This window comes from Podarcis vaucheri (assembly GCF_965113315.1).
Source record: "Podarcis vaucheri genome assembly, chromosome: 5".
Taxonomy (NCBI): Eukaryota; Metazoa; Chordata; class Lepidosauria; order Squamata; family Lacertidae; genus Podarcis; species Podarcis vaucheri.
The window spans coordinates 50240048-50260278 of record NC_138763.1 but is presented as its reverse complement, the minus strand read 5'-3'; the positions used below and the strand labels follow the sequence as shown (position 1 = coordinate 50260278).

General features: G+C 39.2%; 1 protein-coding gene across 7 annotated transcripts; it reads right to left on the bottom strand.

The window, feature by feature from the left end:
- Nucleotides 1–803: 803 nt before the first annotated feature.
- On the bottom strand, nt 804–20007 carry PDCD4 (programmed cell death 4). Of its 7 annotated transcripts, none has more exons than XM_082225039.1 (13): nt 19857–20007; nt 12895–13055; nt 11589–11690; nt 10323–10622; nt 9734–9828; nt 8984–9100; nt 6753–6974; nt 5986–6083; nt 5044–5158; nt 4213–4320; nt 3430–3540; nt 2427–2566; nt 804–1483 (listed from the first exon to the last, which is right to left on the bottom strand). In XM_082225039.1, the coding sequence occupies exons 3-13, from the start codon at nt 11629–11631 to the stop codon at nt 1423–1425; spliced, it is 1410 nt and encodes a 469-aa protein (XP_082081165.1). In that variant the 5' UTR covers nt 11632–11690; nt 12895–13055; nt 19857–20007; the 3' UTR covers nt 804–1422. The 7 variants fall into 7 exon arrangements, with proteins under 7 accessions (XP_082081165.1, XP_082081164.1, XP_082081170.1 ...); XM_082225038.1 differs by having other exon boundaries at nt 19834–19985; XM_082225044.1 differs by having other exon boundaries at nt 804–930; nt 19834–19985.
- Between the last annotated feature and the right edge of the window lie 224 nt (nt 20008–20231).

The window sequence follows — 20231 nt, the reverse complement described above, 5'->3', positions numbered from 1 at the left end:
TCATACACATGCAGAGATTACTTTTAGAAGGTAAAGTACTGGTACCATAACTTTAGGCTGTAGGTTCCTTGGACTCAGGACTGGCAAAGGTCGTGCAAAGACAGGCTGGCTCCTGTTATTCCATTTCCTGGCAGAGAACCATGCTGCTGGGTGTGGGGTTGCCTCTGAATTCTGCTTTATATGTCTAATAGCTTTTCATGTAACAAGGAAACATGCTCTGCATGCATTCTAACTGAGCCAGTCAGTACCAGCTGTGGCTGGATACAGCCAAAATATTCCCAATCTTCTACTAACTCGTATGCAAATTCCTTCTACACTTCTCTTTTTTTACAGCTAATCTTCCATCAACTTTGTCTGCATTGATTCTTACATTAAGGCTTTTAACCATGGCTGCAAACTAGTTTGAAGCTTATTACAGGCTAGCATTAACATTGGTGCAAACATTTCAATGTACCATAATTAGCTAAGAGTGGGAGCATGTCTGCTAATAGCACACCCCTATTAACCATGCATAAAAGAATCAGCAATTTTATGTTAGCAGTGGCCTCTTTTTCTTGCCATGCAAACCCATTTCTGTGCGTGGCAAGCTTTTAGGATGAATCAGTTAAATTATTCCAGGATTAGTTCATTGTAGAGTAATGATGCTGGCATACAATAAAACAAACTAAAGTGCACTTTAAGCAGATAACACAAAGGGCCACAGGTAGAGCTCCTCTAGGAGTAGATTACGAGATGAACCATAGATATAGTTAAGAGTAAACGATTATGTACTTCTAGAATTGTTTAAGAAAACATGGCAAAAATCTGCTTCACAAAAGTTTATTTTGCAATACATTCTATCAGAACTGTTCGTTTTTCCAGTATTGTAGAAAAAATAGATGTTCCAGCCACCATTTGCTGAATTAATTTAAGAGCAAATCAATTGTTCCCCTGGAAAAAGATGAATACATCTTATGATCAAACTAAATTCTTAGATTCTTTAAAACAAAGAAAAAAACTTTTTTCTCCCAGCAGCAGCCAAAATAGGGTTCCAGCAGCTTAATGACCCATTCTATAAAGCTTTGTATAAACCAGTGATTTCACTATAAAAGCACGGTCATTAAAACAAAGGAGTGGCAGGCAGGCATCAATGCAAAACATGGAATGATTAGGTCAAACATATGGCACTTCCAAAATAGTAGCTTATTTTAGCAAACCTCCACAGAAAGGTTGTTACTTGTTCTGTCCCAACTATAGCTCCAGAGAAAAGAAAACTGAAGAATTTCCCTTGTGAACACAAGTTTATAAAACCGTCAGAAGGTATTTGTTCCCCAAAACAAGTGCATCTCTTAAAAAATAAATGAACTGTGCTAAGCAACTCTTACTATAGAATATATACATATATATTCCCTTAAACATCTACAGCTGCAAGAGTTTGTTCATTCAGTAGCTTTCAGCTTTCAGGCGGCCTCCATCTCCTTCACTTACAAAGCGCTTCCTTCCCCTAAAATTAAATATACAATTAGCTTTCAGTATATCCCTTAAACCTGGCCATATGAAGAGGAGGGCAGAAAGTTAATTTGCAATAAAAAATTGTAAATCACCCTCAAAGCAGTGTGGTTAGTTATATGTATGCAAATTATAGACACTTGCATTTGCTCTGTTCTATTCGAACTCTGATGGGGGCAGGGGAGGAAAGTTTGGAGCATTAAAGTGCAAGACCCAAAGCCAGGAATCTACAAAGGAGAACTGTACTCTGACATTTAAGAATAGATTGAGATTCCAGAATCGGCTCAGTTAATATCCTAGTTTTGGCGAGGGTTATGCTTCAAAATCATCTATTCTGCAGGAATCTAAGAATTCTTCAACAGGGTTATAATAAGTTACGAAAATTTATAAATATAAATAATTTATAAATATAAATAATTTATAAATAATAACCAGTTTCCTCAGACCCCAATCATCCTAGCAGAAGTGGAAAGAAATTAAAAGCAGCTACAGCACAGAAGATTCGCAATATCTGAGAAAGCACAATGTAGCAACAGGAAGACAAGTGAAATATCCATATAGTCTTACTCTCTCATATTTATATGCTGTTTTTCTTCAGTTGTAGAACCCAATGTGGCAAACACGTAGTTCCCAGGTGGTCACCCATTCAGGAACTGACTAGAACCACACCTAATTCACTTCAACAGGGTGATTGGCCTCTTGGGCCTTCAAACCACATGCTCGGATTTAGAATGGAAGTTTGGATCAGAGATTCCAAGCTATTCTACCCCTTTAGCCAGCACCAGTCCTAAGACAGCCTGTACTACCATGCAAGAAAAAAAATAAGTTGCCAATCTGACTTGATTAAATTCTGTTGACAAACTAGCTAGGTTTTGCACCCCTTGGACTTAATTTGCTGCATAGCTACCTCTCTGACACAGTGATCCTTAAGTATGTACCTGGAAGGACAGAGGTCTCTCATTGGTTTGGAAATTATTCCTGCTCTAAAGCATTCCTCTACAAACCGCTCAAGCACAGAGTATGAATGTGGCACATCAAGATTAATGTCCGGGATTTCACGGTAAATTCGTTCATAGCCCTGCAACATCAAAATTAGAATAAAATTCATTATCTCCGGAATTCAGTGTGAATTAAGTAAACTTTAAGTAAAATGTTTCTATCTAAATGGGTATGTTACCTTTAACTTTCACTTAAATATATATAATTATATATCTTTTATATCTGTTGCCAGACTTCATACTAATTTAGTCCCCAATATCTACAGTTAAAATATTAGCAGCGGCAGACCTACATTTTTGGGGCCCTGGAGCTTAAACTGTGATGGGGGCCCTTACGCAACCAGCAATGAAGTCTGGGTAACCACTGTTGCCTTCTTCAATTGGGTTGTTCCGTGACAATTCATCACCATCATCATAACTACTACATCTCACATTTTGAATAAAATTGCTGTACTGGATTATCTCACATGTCAAAGTCACTGGTATGAATAAAAAAATTCCTATGCCTTATAGTTTTCAAGTTATGGGAGATGAAAATTTGGGAAATGTTATATACATGCATGATGCATCATAGAATGATTTGAGTTGTGTGACTTAAATTCGGTCTACAAAACCCCAAAATTTAAAGCAATGTTGACTAAAGTGTCTTCTAGTAGATCTGCCCCTGAATATTAGGTAGCAGGTGACAATAGAGCCACCATTACTAAACTTAACAGACTACCAATCTGACTTTGTACAAGACAGATTTCTACATTCTTCCTAGATTTTCTTTTTAAAAATATCGTTGAAAACCCTCAAATTCTGTAACGAAGTCAGAATTTGTGTTCCCTGATCTAATTCTAGGGCTGTTCATTTAATGTTAATAAAAATAAATGCAACCCAATCTTCTCAGCTATAAGGATATTTAATAGGAAATGCTTGGAAATCTGTTAGGCACACTTACTCTTTTCATTTGGTCCATAGTAATGACAGCAGACCTCCAGAGGGATTTCAACAAATTAAGCATCATTTGAAAGTTTGTTTCTCCAGTTGATTCCAAAACCATCACAACTGCCTAAAATGTAAAATCAAATGAACTGAATGTTCAGGTAGAAATGGTGGGAAAGTACATATTTTAAGCAAGTAACAAACATAACTATACTGCAGAGGGAAAAGGATATTATGGAAAGCACAAAAACAAGCTTGAGAAGAGAAAATCTCTCATAATCAATAGTGTGAAAGGCATCTAGAGATTTCAAAGAATTTGATACTATGCATTCCTATACTTTGCTGTTCAGGTCCATTTTTGGTAATCCCACAAAGTGTAATAGAGAACATGCTTTTGAAGCCAGTAAAAAGTATAAAAGGAAGCCAAAGGTGATATGAAAACATTCTCTTTTCAAATGAACAATAATATGCAGTATTGATATTCCCTTCATTGAAAATGAAGTAAGAGGTAGTCAATGAATTACTTAAGAAGGAACTTCAGTCTTTTTATTTACCAGGCATTTTATTAGGGAAATAAACTAGTATAAAAGGTACAGGTTATGCAGGCTACTGTAGGAAGCATCTTTCTCAGCTTACAAGCAAGTGTAAAATAGTACCACCAAAGAGAAACTCTCAATAAAGCTCCTTCAACATAAAAATCATTATGCTTGTTAAAGTTTGTAACTTCAGAACTAAACTTACAATGACAGTTATAATACTATGTTGTAAAAAAATAAAATATGTTTCAATCCTGCCTTACTTCATATACAAGTTCATGGTGAAAATGTGGTACTTCTAACTCCTGGAGACAACGTTCTGCTTCAGAAACATCTCCTGAAAGAAGGTATTCTTTCAACAGCATATCAATCTAGTAGATTAAAAATACAAAAATGTATAAGACTAGATGTTAAAAAGCTTACAATTCTGAAATCTACAATGTATTTCAATTTCTAAATTAAATGTTTACTGATGAGCACCCTCTATGGCACAGTGGTCAATGCTTTTTTGATAAATACAAAAAATATATGAATTCATTATATAATGCAGGCAAGATCCCAAAATATAAATTATGTATTAATTATTGTAAATGAGATATAAATGAAATGGAAATGAAATATTGTTCAGTACATATGTAATCATGAATGAATAATCATGAATTTAATAATATACAATGCATTAGTAAATTACTAGAGGGAAAAACAAAGAGGCATCAGTTGCTTTGTCCAGTAGTTTACCCTACGTCTCTTCCTACTTGCACTCTCACTTTTTGTGGCAGAACAGAGGATACCACTCAATGGGGCCACTCAGAAAGTATGCAAGAAGAACAGCCAGTGGTAGTAGAATACCACTGAAAGACAGCTTGTGAGCAAGTTGAGACGACGTGGCAAAGGCACTGGGCAGCAGTTGCTCCCACCTCTGCCTTGTTCGCTTTATATGGTGCAGCAAGAAACATTAGGCCTGCTTGGAGGTGCAGGAGGAGAGTGGGAAGACCAAAAACATGTTGTCAAGGGGCCCCTTGTAACACTGAACCAGTCCTGTTAACTGGATATAAAAGTTAACCACTAATGAACAGCTGAACTTAATTACCTACCTCTTTAACAAGATGTTTTACAGACTGCTGCCCGCCTCCTGATCCCCACACATTGTCAATGCGTTTTCCACCTTTGGTCATACTCAGCAATACAGTAGCTCGATCCAGAGCAGCCCTGTGAAGAGAAAGGAGAGTTGCAAATAAAAGCAAACATATTTAAGAATCTTTACATTCACCATTAAGCCTTTAAACTACACTGTAGAAATCTGCATTAACAATGAGATGCAAGATTTATATACCAAGACTGCTATTGTAACAAAGTGACCTAATATTTATGGGGTCCGGTAACTTGTGTTCAGCATTAACTTAGGTCAAAAAGCTGTAGCGTGTTCACTACAAATCATCAATCCAATTCAAATTATTTTTCAAAGTTTTACACAGTGAATATAACAGTCACATTGGTTTATTTCCCAAAATAATCCTGCAGCAGGGAACTATTATTAGCTACTATTTAAGATATGATACATGTTTCTTGATTGAAATGACACTACCTGCATGCTTCCTTGGTGAATTTTCTTTAAAAATACAGTCTATGACATAGAGTACCCTATATCCATCATACCCAGATGTTTGAGATAATTGCTTCTGTTTCTTCTATCTAAGGCTCTAGCACTTTTAGAACTGATGCCCTAAACATCCAAACTTAGCAGCTGCTGATTATTCCTTAAATTTCCATTATTTGTCTAAAGCTTTTCTCTGAATTCTGTACTTTTAGCCATTCACTGCCTTTAGGTATTAAATATTCCACAAGCTATGCAACGGAAGCAGGCAGCAGAAACATTATATTTTCATAACTTTTCAAGAAAGAGTAAAACCCCAATCTTTGATGTTTTTATTTCTTAAAGTATAATAGGTAAGCCTTTTTAACCTGGCAAATACAAAAATTTTACTGGATTATCACCTTTAATTGCGAACCCCAGCTATGAAGGACAATGCACTTACCGAGCCTGGACACAGTCCACAGTGCCTTTGTAACCATCTATGTAACTATTGCAAAGAATCCCATCTCCGACTGCTCTTGCAATAAATTGACCCACCAACTGCCATGAAAAAGAAATATGTCTTACAGATTAAATTTGAGATAGACAGGGTTTCTTTGATCAGTCACAATGTCACACGAAGCAGTAGTACACCCCCAAAATGGGAGAAGGAAGCCATACCCAAGCACCCCTGCTGTTTCCCTCTCGGGCTGGTTCAAGCAGCAGTACAGGCAGTGCTGCTACCTCAGCTGCCTACATTTCTTAATTTTACATAAACAGATGAGCCAATTACATGCAGCTACAAATGTAATAAATAAGAATATATTGGCACAATACATAAAAGATAATACAATACATTGGGTAGTAGCAGGGAAGACAAGAGGTTCTAGGACACAGAAAGTTAAGGTACATTGTGCTGTGATGGAATTTGCATATAAATTCTAATGATTTAGCCATTAGGGGTATCAAAACTTTAGATAAAGATTTTATTGTGTACCTTTATGCCATAAAAGTACTTTAATAAATGTGAGCAACAGATGTTACCACAGAAACAAATTATAATTAATAATAGGCAAGGCTTTTTTCAACCAGAACTCACAGCAACTCAGTTCCGTCACCTCTCAAGTGGATGTCATTGCCAATATAAGAGAACAAGGGAGACGTTCATGGTGAGTTCTGGCACCTCTTTTTCTAGAAAAATAACACTGATAATAGGTATTTTAAACAAACCTGTGGTGCTCTGGGAGTGTCCAATACCAATTCTGGCATCTCTCTGAGAAGCCTATCAAATGATTTTTCAACGTCTCGTTTGCCAACTACTGTCCCACACAGGTCAGCAAGAAGTTTAGATGTCATTTCTCTGTGACTGGCCTTTCCCTCCAGAGCCAATGATACAGCCAACACTGGTACACTGTATTTCATTTCACCAAGATTGAGGTCTTTCAGCATCTCCTAAATATGTGGAAAGTAAAATAAGCAGTCATTTTATTTTAGTTCAATTGCACATGAGTTTTATAGTAGAGATGAGAGGAAAAAAACAAGCAAGGAAGAATGTCTCTCTTATGGAACCAGTATAGTAAGAGAAATTCTCTAACTAATGTGTTTGCAAGTTAAGCAAACTCCTTTGACATAAGGGACAATTGTCCAATTACCGTATGTCAGAGGAGACCCACTGAAATCAATGGATGAAAGTTACTTAAATCAATTGAGTTCAATGGAACTACTGTGAATATGACTTATTTGGGAATCACTCAGGAGCAATTTTAATTCTTACTATATTTTTGTGGAAGTAGCAGGAGAGAGGAGTTCCATCTAAATATATGGATTTTAAAGAAAGGTACCATTTCTACCTATAAAATTTACCAGTCTTTACCATGAGTGTCAAGTTTCTTAGGGTTTTAGTCTTGTTTTAAATACACTGGCTTGCTTTTGTATTTTTAACTGTTTTTATCCGATGTGTAAGGTGCCTTGAGACTGTTGTTTAGAAGGCAATTAATGAATCAGTGATAATAATAAATAAAGATTATTACTAGATGCCCTCAAACTAATCTGCAACCAACAGACCCACATTTCATAATCTAATAAAAGTCTGTGTTTATGCCACTAATTATTATAAAAGACAGAATTGTAAAAGTAACATAATAATAATAATAATAATAATAATAATAATAATAATAATAATAATAATAATTTTATTTGTACCCTGCCCATCTGGCCGGGCTTCCCCAGCCACTCTGGGCGGCTTCCAAAAAAAATATTAAAATACTCTAATACATCAAACATTAAAAGCTTCCCTGAACAGAGCTGCCTTCAGATGTCTTCTAAAAGTCTGGTAGTTGTTGTTCTCTTTGACATCTGGTGGGAGGGCGTTCCACAGGGAGGGCGCCACTACAGAGAAGGCCCTCTGCCTGGTTCCCTATAACTTGGCTTCTCTTAGTGAGGGAACCGCCAGAAGGCCCTCGGCGCTGGACCTCAGTGTCCGGGTAGAACGATGGGGGTGGAGATGCTCCTTCAGGTATACAGGACCGATGCCGTTTAGGGCTTTAAAGGTCAGCACCAATACTTTGAATTGTGCTCGGAAACGTACTGGGAGCCAATGTAGGTCTTTTAAGACCGGTGTTATGTGGTCTCGGCGGCCGCTCCCAGTCACCAGTCTAGCTGCCGCGTTCTGGATTAGTTGTAGTTTCCGGGTCACCTTCAAAAGTAGCCCCATGTAGAGCGCATTGCAGTAGTCCAAGCGGGAGATAACCAGAGCATGCACCACTCTGGCGAGGCAGTCTGCAGGCAGATAGGGTCTCAGCCTGCGTACCAGATGGAGCTGGTAAACAGCTGCCCTGGACACAGATTTGACCTGTGCCTCCATGGACAGCTGCAAATCCAAAATGACTCCCAGGCTGCGCACCTGGTCCTTCAGGGGCACAGTTACCCCATTCAGGACTAGGGAATCCTCCACACCTGCCCGCCTCCTGTCCCCCAAGAACAGTACTTCTGTCTTGTCAGGATTAAACCTCAATCTGTTAGCCGCCATCCAACCTCCAACCACCTCCAGGCACTCACACAGGACCTTCACCGCCTTCACTGGTTCTGATTTGAAAGAGAGGTAGAGCTGGGTATCATCCGCATACTTATGAACACCCAGCCCAAACCCTCTGATGATCTCTCCCAGCAGCTGCATACAGATGTTGAAAAGCATGGGGGAGAGGACAGAACCCTGAGGCACTCCACAAGTGAGAGCCCAGGGGTCTGAACACTCATCCCCCACCACCACTTTCTGAACACGGCCCAGGAGAAAGGAGCAGAACCACTGTATGACAGTGCCCCCAGTTCCTAGCCCCTCAAGACGGTCCAGAAGGATTTTATGGTTGATGGTTAAGGACCTAAGTACCCCACTCTTGAAAGAACTATTTTAAATCTCATTAGTCACTGCTTGTAATTTCCAAAATATAAGCCATGAGACATACCGCAACTTCATTAGTATCCCCATGTTCAAAATATTCCTGGATTATTGGAGTTAACGTTTTCTCAAATGCTCTTTCTTCCAAAGGTGGAACTACTGTTTCATAGACACAGTTATCCTGCTTTAAACAAAGATGCAACAAATTTAATAAAACAAAATTTATATTGGGGAGGCTCAGAACAATTCAGTTTTAGAACATAGTTCCCCATAAATTTTCACAGGCTTTCCATTCATAATCCCTTTAATACTGTCAGTCAGGCTTCTATAAGTAATGGCTTTGTTCTCTTCAGTTGCTGCCATCAGTTTAAACTACTCTATAACACCAAGAAGGAAGAGGTAAGCTGTTGAACTAATCCAAAAATGGAGAAATGCAGCTATAGCTGAAGATTGATATGAAAAACAGCTCACAGTGTGTTCTTCAGCCACACTTCAATTCCACCTTCACAATTTATCTGTCAGGTGAGCAGAACAGCACAGCAAATGCTGCTTCAAACCCGTTTTGCTCCTTCCCGGTCGCTGATTCTATCACTGGACCTCTGCTGTTTTCTCCTCCTCTAGGAGCTGTTAACTAAGCACAGAATTAAATGTCTGTGGCTAAATAGAGTTGAGATGGACTTTATGCCCAATTTCTGTTTTTATCAAGACTAGAAAGAGTCAGTGAAAAACACAGACTACTTACATCATCAGTTTTTGATGAAATAACTGTTCAGGGGTGGGGCACTCATCAGATGAGGAAACTAACCATTTTCCTTACCTGAGCATCATCATAGTTGGGATCTTTAATGTCTACTTCCTCCAAATCATACACTTGCCCAGGTGTTCCCCAAACACCTTTGCCTCCTGATCCACCTGGAAAAAAGTTTAACAGCAAAGATGAGAACCAGACTACAAGTCAGTGTTATTTTTTTGTCTTATTACTGCACTCTAACCTTTCATAGAAATCTAGTTTTCAAATTCACATGAAAGGCTCACAGAAGCTGAACAGCAAAGCTGACACTGTTCACTATCTTCCTAATATGAACAAGACAGGAGGCAATCATTTTTAATCAGGCTAAATAGAACAGCATAAGCTATCTGCAGCAGTCATTATCAAGTCTCCAAGTATTTGTGTTTGTTTTATTTAATTAACAATGTTCATATTAAAATTATGAACCTTAAAATTTCAGAGTTCTAAATTAGAAAAGTATTATACATGCAGATCTCTACTGTGTCTATATTCTTGTTGCTATCAAATTAATGTAAAACAAAACATTTAGGAATAAGCACAAAATGAAGATCAATCTAAACCTAGATAAACTCTCAATAGGTTATTTCTGTTTGCTGTGAATTCAAAACACACCAACCTTTCTTGGGTAGACCCCTTCCCTTTCCTGAACGAGATCGCCTATCCAGATGCTTTCCCTTTGGACTTGTTGGTACTATGACTCCATTCTTCAGTGCTTCCCCATTATCACTCACTGAATCTCCTCTTCCAGAGTCTCTAGAAGAGTTTTTTCTCAGTCTCCTCTTTGCTCTGGCATTGATCTTAGCTTCATTAATAGACGTTACAGCGTTCCAGTTACCATTGATTTCAGGTTTTATTTCCTCAGTTCCACCATTTTCTTCATCACCGGAAAATGGAGTATCACTCAGATTATCCAGTTCTCAAAAACAGAAAGATACAGGAAGGTAACTATTGGCAAGTAATTTTAAAATCACACAAATTTCCAACATGGTAAAAGTTCCAACGCCATTCTAAGCATCATGCAAAAAAAAGTTTTTAACAATCCTTGACAGATTTAGTTCTTGCAGCTCTCCTGCAAAAGTGACAAACTAATTATTGGGTGAGAACAGGAAGAAATGTTTCAGGGGCATTTGGTGGAGGAGGAAGAATCAGTTGACAAAAGCTAACATGGTATTATAGTCACAGTGGGATATATCGCAACAAAATTGTAGTTTACCTTTTGCAAATTATATTCATGAAGGGTTTGTTTAATGATGTGGCTGAAGTACAGCCCCACTTTTATATTTGTAAGCCACATTCATATGTATAACAGCAGACAGCTTATGACATATCTTTTTCATCAAGCCTACAGGTGTCTGTGTCTTAAATGTATTTTTGTGTCTCTTGTGCTTGCAGTGCTATACAGATGCGAGATTTATACAAAAGCTTTGATTTTTAAATTGTTTTGTTTATTCACTGTGATTTGAACAATTACTAAACAAATATGGAAAAGTTGAATATATATTTTAATAAAGACATTAGAATTTTTGGGGGGGCCTTCATTATTGTACAGTAGTTACTTTACACAGGAATATGTATTTTCCAAAAGTAAAAAAAATCAAGGGGATTTTTGAAAATAATAAGCGACAAAGACCTAGTTCAACTTCTTATAACAATGCAACATGCAAATCCAAGAGCATATGGAATGGGATATTGTAAAATTAGAACAACAAAGTCATTAACAAACCCAGTAGCATATCTCAGAGCTTAAATAAGTACAGGTATTAGGAACAATTTTTTCAATTTAAAAAACTTTGTTTAGTTATGTGTTCCATTCTATAATGGAAATGCATTTTGCAGCGTTTCAAGTATCAAAGACTGCAATTGAATTGGGCTGATTCCTTACCTGTCAAGTTGATGTTGTATGTCTGCTCATTTCCTATTTCCATAGCTGTTTTACAGTAACTGAACCAAACGCAAAAAATTGTTTAATATTGTTGTTTCAGACCTAAACACAAAAATAGAACCTTTTAGTGCAATTAGAACTATAGAAACTGTAGCTGTACAGTGTACTTTCTTTGATAAAATTGTAACACACAATATTTTGTAAACATTAAACCTTATGCAAATTTTCTATTATTTTTATTATTGAAACTGAATCAGCCAAGTTATTCTCTTGTTCCAAAGACTTCTCTTAAGCTTAGGATTTGTAAATTCCTACAAGCAGAAGTTTGGCAGGAATCATCCCTCCCTTCTATCAGACATTTTTTGGAAAACTATACTATTTAGATGGGCCTTTGTAATATGAATTTTCTTTTTTAACCCACTCAGTATTTGTTTTTATGCATATTTTTGTTGATTTTATTCTCATACCTATACTGCCGTGAAATGCTTTTATAGACTATAAATACATTTCTAAAATTTTTTTTACTTCATTTATCTGAACAACCCATAATCATTATTTCCACTTTGCAGTGGAACAACAGAAACTTGCTTGTTTGCCATCCAAGTTCAGGACTGAGGTATAAATTTAATTAAGACTAGCATTTTTATTTATTTATCTAGTGAGTGTGTGTGTGTTTGCATCTATGTATCTATGTACCTATGTACATCAACAAAATAGAAATTATTTAGGCTGCAAGTCTTACTACCATGTTTTAATATTTATATAGCACCAGTTCTGCTTAGGTATTTTGTAGGGATAGCACCTGTTTTTTGGTAATTGTTCCATTGTTTTATCAGTCCTGTCAAAATACCATGCAGATCAAACAACGAAACAGATACTTTATTTGTATTTATTCTTTCACTCTAAGAACAGATCACCACCTTCTGGGAATTCCTGTTGCTCTCTGTTCACCTCCAACCTGCAGCTCATCCAGTGTTTTACCCCATGGTAGTACTCTCAAATAAGTTGGCATCATCCAAATCTAATCACATTTGTTTTAGATAGCATAGCTACAACACTTCCACTAGAGGGAAAGCATGCAGATAATCCTAACAGATCTTATATCTTGCATCACAATTTTTACCTGTGTAGCTTTCATTAAACATTCAGCAGTCTCATTTGTGTTCCCAGACAGTTTCTGTCCCAAGTTTTTTTTTCCTCCTTCCCCCACCTTTTATCTAGCAAACACTATGCATTGTTGAGTGGTGAGATTATGACATCAGGTCTCTCACATCATACCTCATAGCAAAGAGTTTTTCAACATTACCTTAGCCAATCATTCAGAGGTTTGCAACGTTCTGAAGCACTTTCCTTTCGATAGAAGAGTTTCCTCAGATCTCTCAAAAGGCAGAAGATTGGAGAGTTGATTTATTAGCTTGTAAGGTTAATTTTTGTCCTCTTGGTATTCCATTACATGCATCAACTCTCCTTTAAATCCAAAGGAAAAACACAATGTTTATATAGAAAAATGTATGATAATTTCACAGAATTTTTTGAAGGCCTGAAGTCTATAATATGGAAAACCTGCCTCCTGCAGATGACTGCCTGTGTTCAACTTGTTTGACACACACTTTAAAAATAAGAAAGGGAAGTGGTTGTATGGTTAGTTGATCTTTTTAAAGTTTTCAAGTAACATCTGTTGCTAGACCTTTAAATGGTAAAGGAAACTGTGGTTTAGGAGGCATTTCATTTTTGATCTTACAGCACATAGAATGTTGTAGTTTCTCTATGGTGTTTCTGAACAGCAGGCAACACACATTAAATCATTATTCTCAACAACAAAAACAGTCCTGTAGCTCTAGAGTACTGAAAGGGTATGTGGTAGCAGACTCCTCACCCAATCAGTTTGTTTATCCTGAATGCCAAATTAAATTAATCCAGATTACCAAATAATATAAACATAATCCAAATTAAGTAAAGAGGGTCAATATGGTCGTGAAAACTATTTTGTTAATCATTAAATGCTTTATTGAGGAAGTTTCCATGTGAAGAAACTGGCCTGGTTCAGATGTAATGGGGAAATGGTTTTCTACTACAATATTAAATTGCATCATACCTCAGTGTAAAACTTGTCACAGTTCCCTGACATCCAAATTTAAGGAGCTATGGTTTCTTTACCCTATAGTTAGTAACAACAAACCAGAAAAACATGGTTTCAAATCACTTTAACTTTAAACAGACCACAGACAGGGAATAGTGGTAAGTTTAAATTCAAAGGCAAAATCTTTCTGTCTCCTTTTCTGGATGGGAGAATGAAGTGTGGTGGACCTCAAGCTTGCTATAATTCATTTTCAAAACAGGAAGCTATGGTTTGCTGTTATGTCTGAATCACACCATTGTATCCTGAAAAGCAACTTTAAGTTGTTTACAGGGGCTTCATTTATTTGAACTTCATTAAACTTGTTCACTTCAAGGACTAATCATTCCAATAAAATATAATACACACTCATAACATTGTTATACTTTTTGTGTTCACACAAATTGTAAGTAGACTAAGGTACGCTGAAGCCTTAAATTCAAATGCCAAAGCTTGACTAATGAACCCTAATAAAAGTGTCTTTAGATAATGCTGACAAAGTGGCATAGTAAACAACTACAAAGTAAGGTAATGCTCTCATTCTTCAGAAGACGATTTTGGCAATGAAATCTTATGGATTCTGTAATATTAAACTTCCAAGTCCAGTGAGTCCCTAATTATTGCATTTCACAGAAGTGGATATTCCGATGCTTAACCAGATTCAGAAGGATAAGCATTTAGCAGCAAAAGTAAACGTAACGGGGTATCTTTTTGAGAAATACAGAGAACTATAACAATATCTATACTGATATCCAGTTGTCCCAAGAACAAGTTGGGGGAAATCAGTGCACATAAACTGATATAATCCAGTGGAAGGAGTGTTGTACAAAAATTAGTGCAACTTCATCCTGACCCCAAAAGCATTAAAATGCAGGATCAACCATCTAGCCTGCTGAGATGCAAGCTGGCAGGTAAGTGAATCGGCATTTGATGCATAAGGCAGGACAATGGTGGTTTTCAAACATCAATTAACCATTTCGACATTGATTTGCCTGCCACAAACCCATTGTGTGCAGCAAAGAGTTCTGGGGCATGTTACAAGGTGCACATTCAATGACTTAGGTCTACGCTGATTTTCACTTTTGCTCCACAAAGAGCATAGCCGCTAGGGCCCCCCCCTCAGTGCTCTCCAGCAGTTACACATTAGGAGGTGAGGCCAGCAGTGGAAGGCAAACTGCCTTTTGCCTGGAAACCCAACTGCCACCCTTGAAATCAACACTCGGCCTCAAAATAAAAATGTTTTCAAAGAGCAGCAGGATTTTCCTGAGCACGGTCTTCCCATCACGGAGAAAGCCCTTCCTGAGGGAAAGAATATATATGCTCCTGAGGTAAAACGATGGGAAGCCCCAATAAATGATACGGCCTGTACTCAGCATAACAGCAGCTCTCCCCTCCGCTGTCTACGGAGAGCGTTATCGGTCGCGTGAGGCCAGTTCATGAGCGAAGGTGGGGCAGGGCGGCCAATACACCGGCCAAATGACGGGCGTAAGGGAGGCGGAAAGGCGAGGAAATGGGCCCCCTTCCTCCTCCTCCTCCTGAGGAGTCGGCAGACACGTACGTCCCTCTCCGCTCGGCGTCGCGAAAGGCGGGAGGGCACAGCCCTAACGGGAGACCCCCCATTCCCGTGCTCACGTTTCTGGGGCCGTGGTGGGGGGTGGGGACATTACCGTAGGCGGCGGCCCCGGAGCTGCGCCACACGGTGTTTGTTTTTGTTCTGCCCAGCAACACGGCCACGAGCGGCCGATCCTGATTGGCTCAGCCTCGCCCTGGGGCCCGCGACAGCCAATGGAAAAAGGGACTCCGAGAGGGCGGTACAGGGGAGCGTTCAAAACAAAAAACCAGTTGGAAAACAAATGAGTTATGAGTGTCAAAATGGAGGGGACGGGAAAGGGCGTGTGACGTGACGCGACGAGTGGGTGAGACCATCGAAAATCCAGGTTGGGGGGGGGAGTATCTTTAGCCAAGGGGCGACAGAGGAAGCCATAGAGCTGCCTCACTGTAGCTCTCGCTTCTTTGGCTCCCAGTCATGTATCAAATAAAACTCCAGTTCTTCCCAGAAGCTATCATGTTATAGAGAAGCGCATGGCCTAGAGATTTGTTTATTAAATTTTATCCTCGAGCTTCCATGTTTACTTTTAAGGAAGTCCCATTATTGGGGCTTACAGGTAAAGGTGCAAATGGTTATGCTTAAAGTTGGAGGAGCTCAGCCTTTCACACCTACCACACGAGAAGAAATTAAGGAGGTGGCACTTACCGGTACCCAGTAAAGAGCTGCTATGATGAGAAATAATGCAATTGCTGCATTTTTAAAAAAAGCATTTGTGTCAGCTCCATGACAGCCTGAAAAAGGTTGTCAACCCTATACCCCACATTTCAAAACACTTTTAGGCTGCACTGCTCACTAACTAGGAAGTAATTTTCATTGCATTTAATGAGAGATACTTTACTCCTGAGTGAGGGTGGTGTAAAGGTTAGAGTATTAAACTAGGTCCTGGGAGACCAGGGTTTCAATCTTCAACTCAGCTGGGTGACGTTAGGTCAGTGACTGTTTTTCATTCTAACATACCTCACAGGTTTGCTGTGTGAGGAACTTAGAGAAAAAATGGGATACAAATGTAATAATAAATACTGCTAAAAATGCACAGGATTGTGCAGTTAGTAAAATCAAGTGAACTTGTTCTATCAAGGAACACAGGGCATTGCCTTAGATAATGTGTCTCAAGCTGTCAAGGTCATTCTGTATTTGGCCCTTTGTTATCTTCATGCTATTGTCTGATGTCTGAAACAAGAACCTTTTGCCCCTTTTTCCTCTCCTTGCTGTTCCTGCTCCAAGCAAATCATGAAGGCCCTTTGATGTTTGAAGTTTACTAAGCCAGCACAAGGCTGTGGTTGGGAAGATGCCTGTTCTTGAAGTTTCGAACAACTGATTCACAACTGCAGTCTTCAGAGTCAGTACTAAGAAATGAAACTGATCCTACAAAATCCCATTTATGTTAAGCTTGCATAAAAAATGCAAGGGTCACAAAATTGCAAGTAAACGAGTTAAATCCTATGCAGTCAGAGTCTCTGAAATGGCTGGCTTAAGTGGTTTGAAGATTGATATGTGCACACAGCTTATGATTAACCAACCTCCACCCTCTCAAAAAGACCTTTTCTTGACCTTACAGACAGCTTAATTTATTTTCTTAAAGTATACTCAGAGCCTCCCTATTAATTACATACTGTGCATAACACTGAATGCTGTACAGCCGTACTTAATTAGAAAGCTTAATGCTAATGTTGTTATGAAATATTATTACTCTTAGATATTCATTGCAAGACAAGCTGATATACATCACTGATTCTCCCAGGACGCCACATCCCAGAGCTCTTTTAGGGACAAGATTATATATGGTGTAGTCCCATTCTGTGACTGCATTTCTCCTCTGTAAGTAAATGTATCAGTCTGTCTATAGATGCACCCCCTTGAGTACAGGGCAGTCTAAATGTAAGGTTCTGAACTGTAATAGCACAAGCTTCAATATAAACTTATTTAAGTAGTTAAGAGCTATACAAGAATTAAAAGGCTAGTCTTGTTACTACCGGTTCTTAACGCAAATCAGTAATTGTTTGTATGTCAACATGCAACGCATACCTAACCTGTAATGTAAACATCTGGGAATCTGCTTAAGTACATGAGTAACATATTTACTGTGTTTATGCAGATTCCCAGATGTAGTTTGGAAAGAGGTAATGACGCCACTCTAATGGCTTAATTATAAATGCACACCGACAACAGTTTGAGATCTGCAAGTCACTTCCTGATTTGTCTTTGAAATATTTTGAAGCACAAGCACCCAAGTTGTAACCTATAAGCATTCAATAACTAAGCACTGCTAGGTTTTACTTCACAGGCCTCTTTTGCCTTTAGAGCTATATGACAGGCAGAAATTTACCATGTAAACATTTACCTAGCAAGCAGATCCACTGATGCCAGAATCTGCTTCTGCCAGGCAGAATCTCCACAAATCAAAAGTTGGTATCCTTCCTAACAACAAATAGAATATCATCCCACCACCTCTTCACATCCAGCCATTCCCTGGAATCATTTAAGCACACAAATCCTCTAGCTATAGAAAATAATTGCTACATGGCATATGTTAAACCACTGGTGCTGAGCTTTTTAAACTATGCTAGCAATTTTTTATTTTTTTTTAAAAAAAGAGATTGCACTAAAATACACTGCCCTGCCTCTGCTGCACCCTCCTGTTTTTATCCAGGGGTATTGCAGAATCCATTACCCATACCACAGGTTGGAACTATATCCTAAAAGCAGAAGAAGAGCCTTTCTGGGTCCACAAGCAGGACACGAACATGGTCTCAGGTGATTCACTGAAACTGGTATTCACTGGCCTACCACCTACAATAATAGCCACTGGTAGCCTTATCCTCCAAGTCTGTGGCCATCACTAGATTCTGTGGCAGTGAGCAATCAGAAAGAGGGAAAATGCTGCAAAACGATAGTTTCTATTGATGCACAAATCTGTATCACTCATTAAAGTCTCACCATTAAGAAAAATTAGGAGGCAAGAATATTGCTGTCACAATCCAGGAGAAGCATATTTTCAAATACCTGTCTCCACATTGCCCTAAACACTCCACTGCCCTAGTTCCCACAAGGTGTCCTTTGAAGCGTTGCATAAAACTCTGTAAAGAGTCTAAATTGTAATTTAGTAGCTGAGCAATTATGAGAGGCTGAAACCTGGCTTATTGTTTCTCAAAGAATCACAAAACCATGCTGTCTGAAAGAACCAAAGCTACTCTCTAGTCAGTTTCCTTCTTAAAATCCAAAGCCATCTAACCACAGTGACCCAAGCATAAATAAAGGCTATCTTAGAAATATCGCACTCCAACTAGGCAAATAGCACTGCACCGCATGACTCCAGCAAACCAAATGCCAAGCCACGTGTTGCAGGAAAAGCAAAACACCATCAAAGTCGCTAGCCAATCAGACCTGGGGAAAACATTCCTTCCCAATCAGGCAATGAAGATAAGCGAAACTTATTGGCAAGTCTCTGGAAGAGAGGTTGCACTGGCCAATTGCAACTGTGCTACGCAGCGTCCCACCTCCAAGTTAGGGAGTTTACTGGTTCTCTCGACTTACCTGCAAATTATGCCATCTAAACCCCAATGTCGTCGCCACGCACTTCACAATGCCACCAGCCCCTAACTGAAGCACTGAAAATGAATCCGAAGGCACCCTGCATAAGTTTATCGAAGCCTCCATTAAACTAGGTGGGAAGTCTAGATGCATCTAAACAAGCCCAAGTAGTAGCCAGAACGGATCACAAAAGCAGCGACCTTCAAAAAACCGAATAAAAGACCACTGACATGTAATAGCAGCACTTCATTTTCCCCACCACAATCCTACTTAAAGCAACTGGGCGCATCTGCAGCGAGGCGCACACCATTCCACTGCACGCTTACCTAGGAGCATGCCCCCTTGGACGCCATTGGGCTAATTTCCGAAATGACTTGCTACAGGACCCAGGTGAAAAGCCCCGCTGACAATACCTTCGATTCTATGCATCTTGTACGAAAGGGGCTTCCTTTCGAGGAAAGATGCAAAGGTTCGGGTTACATGCCGCCCACAGATTGCAGTCTTATGCCCATTTTCTCGCTTGCAAAATCTATGAACACAATGGAATTTATGTCCCAGAACTGCACAGGATCGGCAAAAAGCTCAGTCTAAGGAAACACACCCTTGCCTGGAGCAAAAGTTCATTGCATACAGTGGAACTTAATTTCGAAAAGGCATAAAATCGGGGTGCAGTATGACGAAACACTTAAAAAGAAAAGAAAAGCCAGCAAACATAAAATTGTTATCTCCATTTCCCAACCGTTATAGCCAAAATGCATTATCAATTGGCTTTTTTTAAAAAATGGAGCCGAACTCGATTGCCGAGAAGCCGTTTAGGAACAGCTCCTTTTGCTCAGATACGGGGATTTCCGCTCACATTTTTGCGCCGAGCTCGCGCGCCGCTTGCTTTGCATCTTTGGTTTCTTTTCAGCAGCAAATGACAACGAGAGGCAAAGACCTAGCAGCCTAAACCAACAGCTACTTAAAGAATGAAAATGTGAGAAAGTCACCCTTTTCCTCCTCTTGCTTTTACCCAGAAGCTGTTGATCATAAAACTCTGGCCCACAAACTCTCTCTCTCGCCTAGTTTTCTCCTCGGCAGATCAGCACCAGATTTCTCCACTCGCGACTGTTTTCAAACAACCCATTACTTCCCCCCACGTTTAAGGTGGCGGGGTAGTCCCGCCTACGGAGCGCAAGGAGGAAAGCTATTGGACGAGGTTGCCCGCACAATTGGAATAGTGGGCCTTCCCACCCGAGAAGGGCGGGTGTTTGTGAGACTTTTTTTCCGGGGTTCTCCGAAGCTCCTTTAACAGCCATTTTTCACTGGCGCAGATGATTTTGCTTAGAGGCGTTCCGTCGATTTCCGGCCTGTTGACAACGCTAGTTTGCTTTTGAGATTCCTTTAA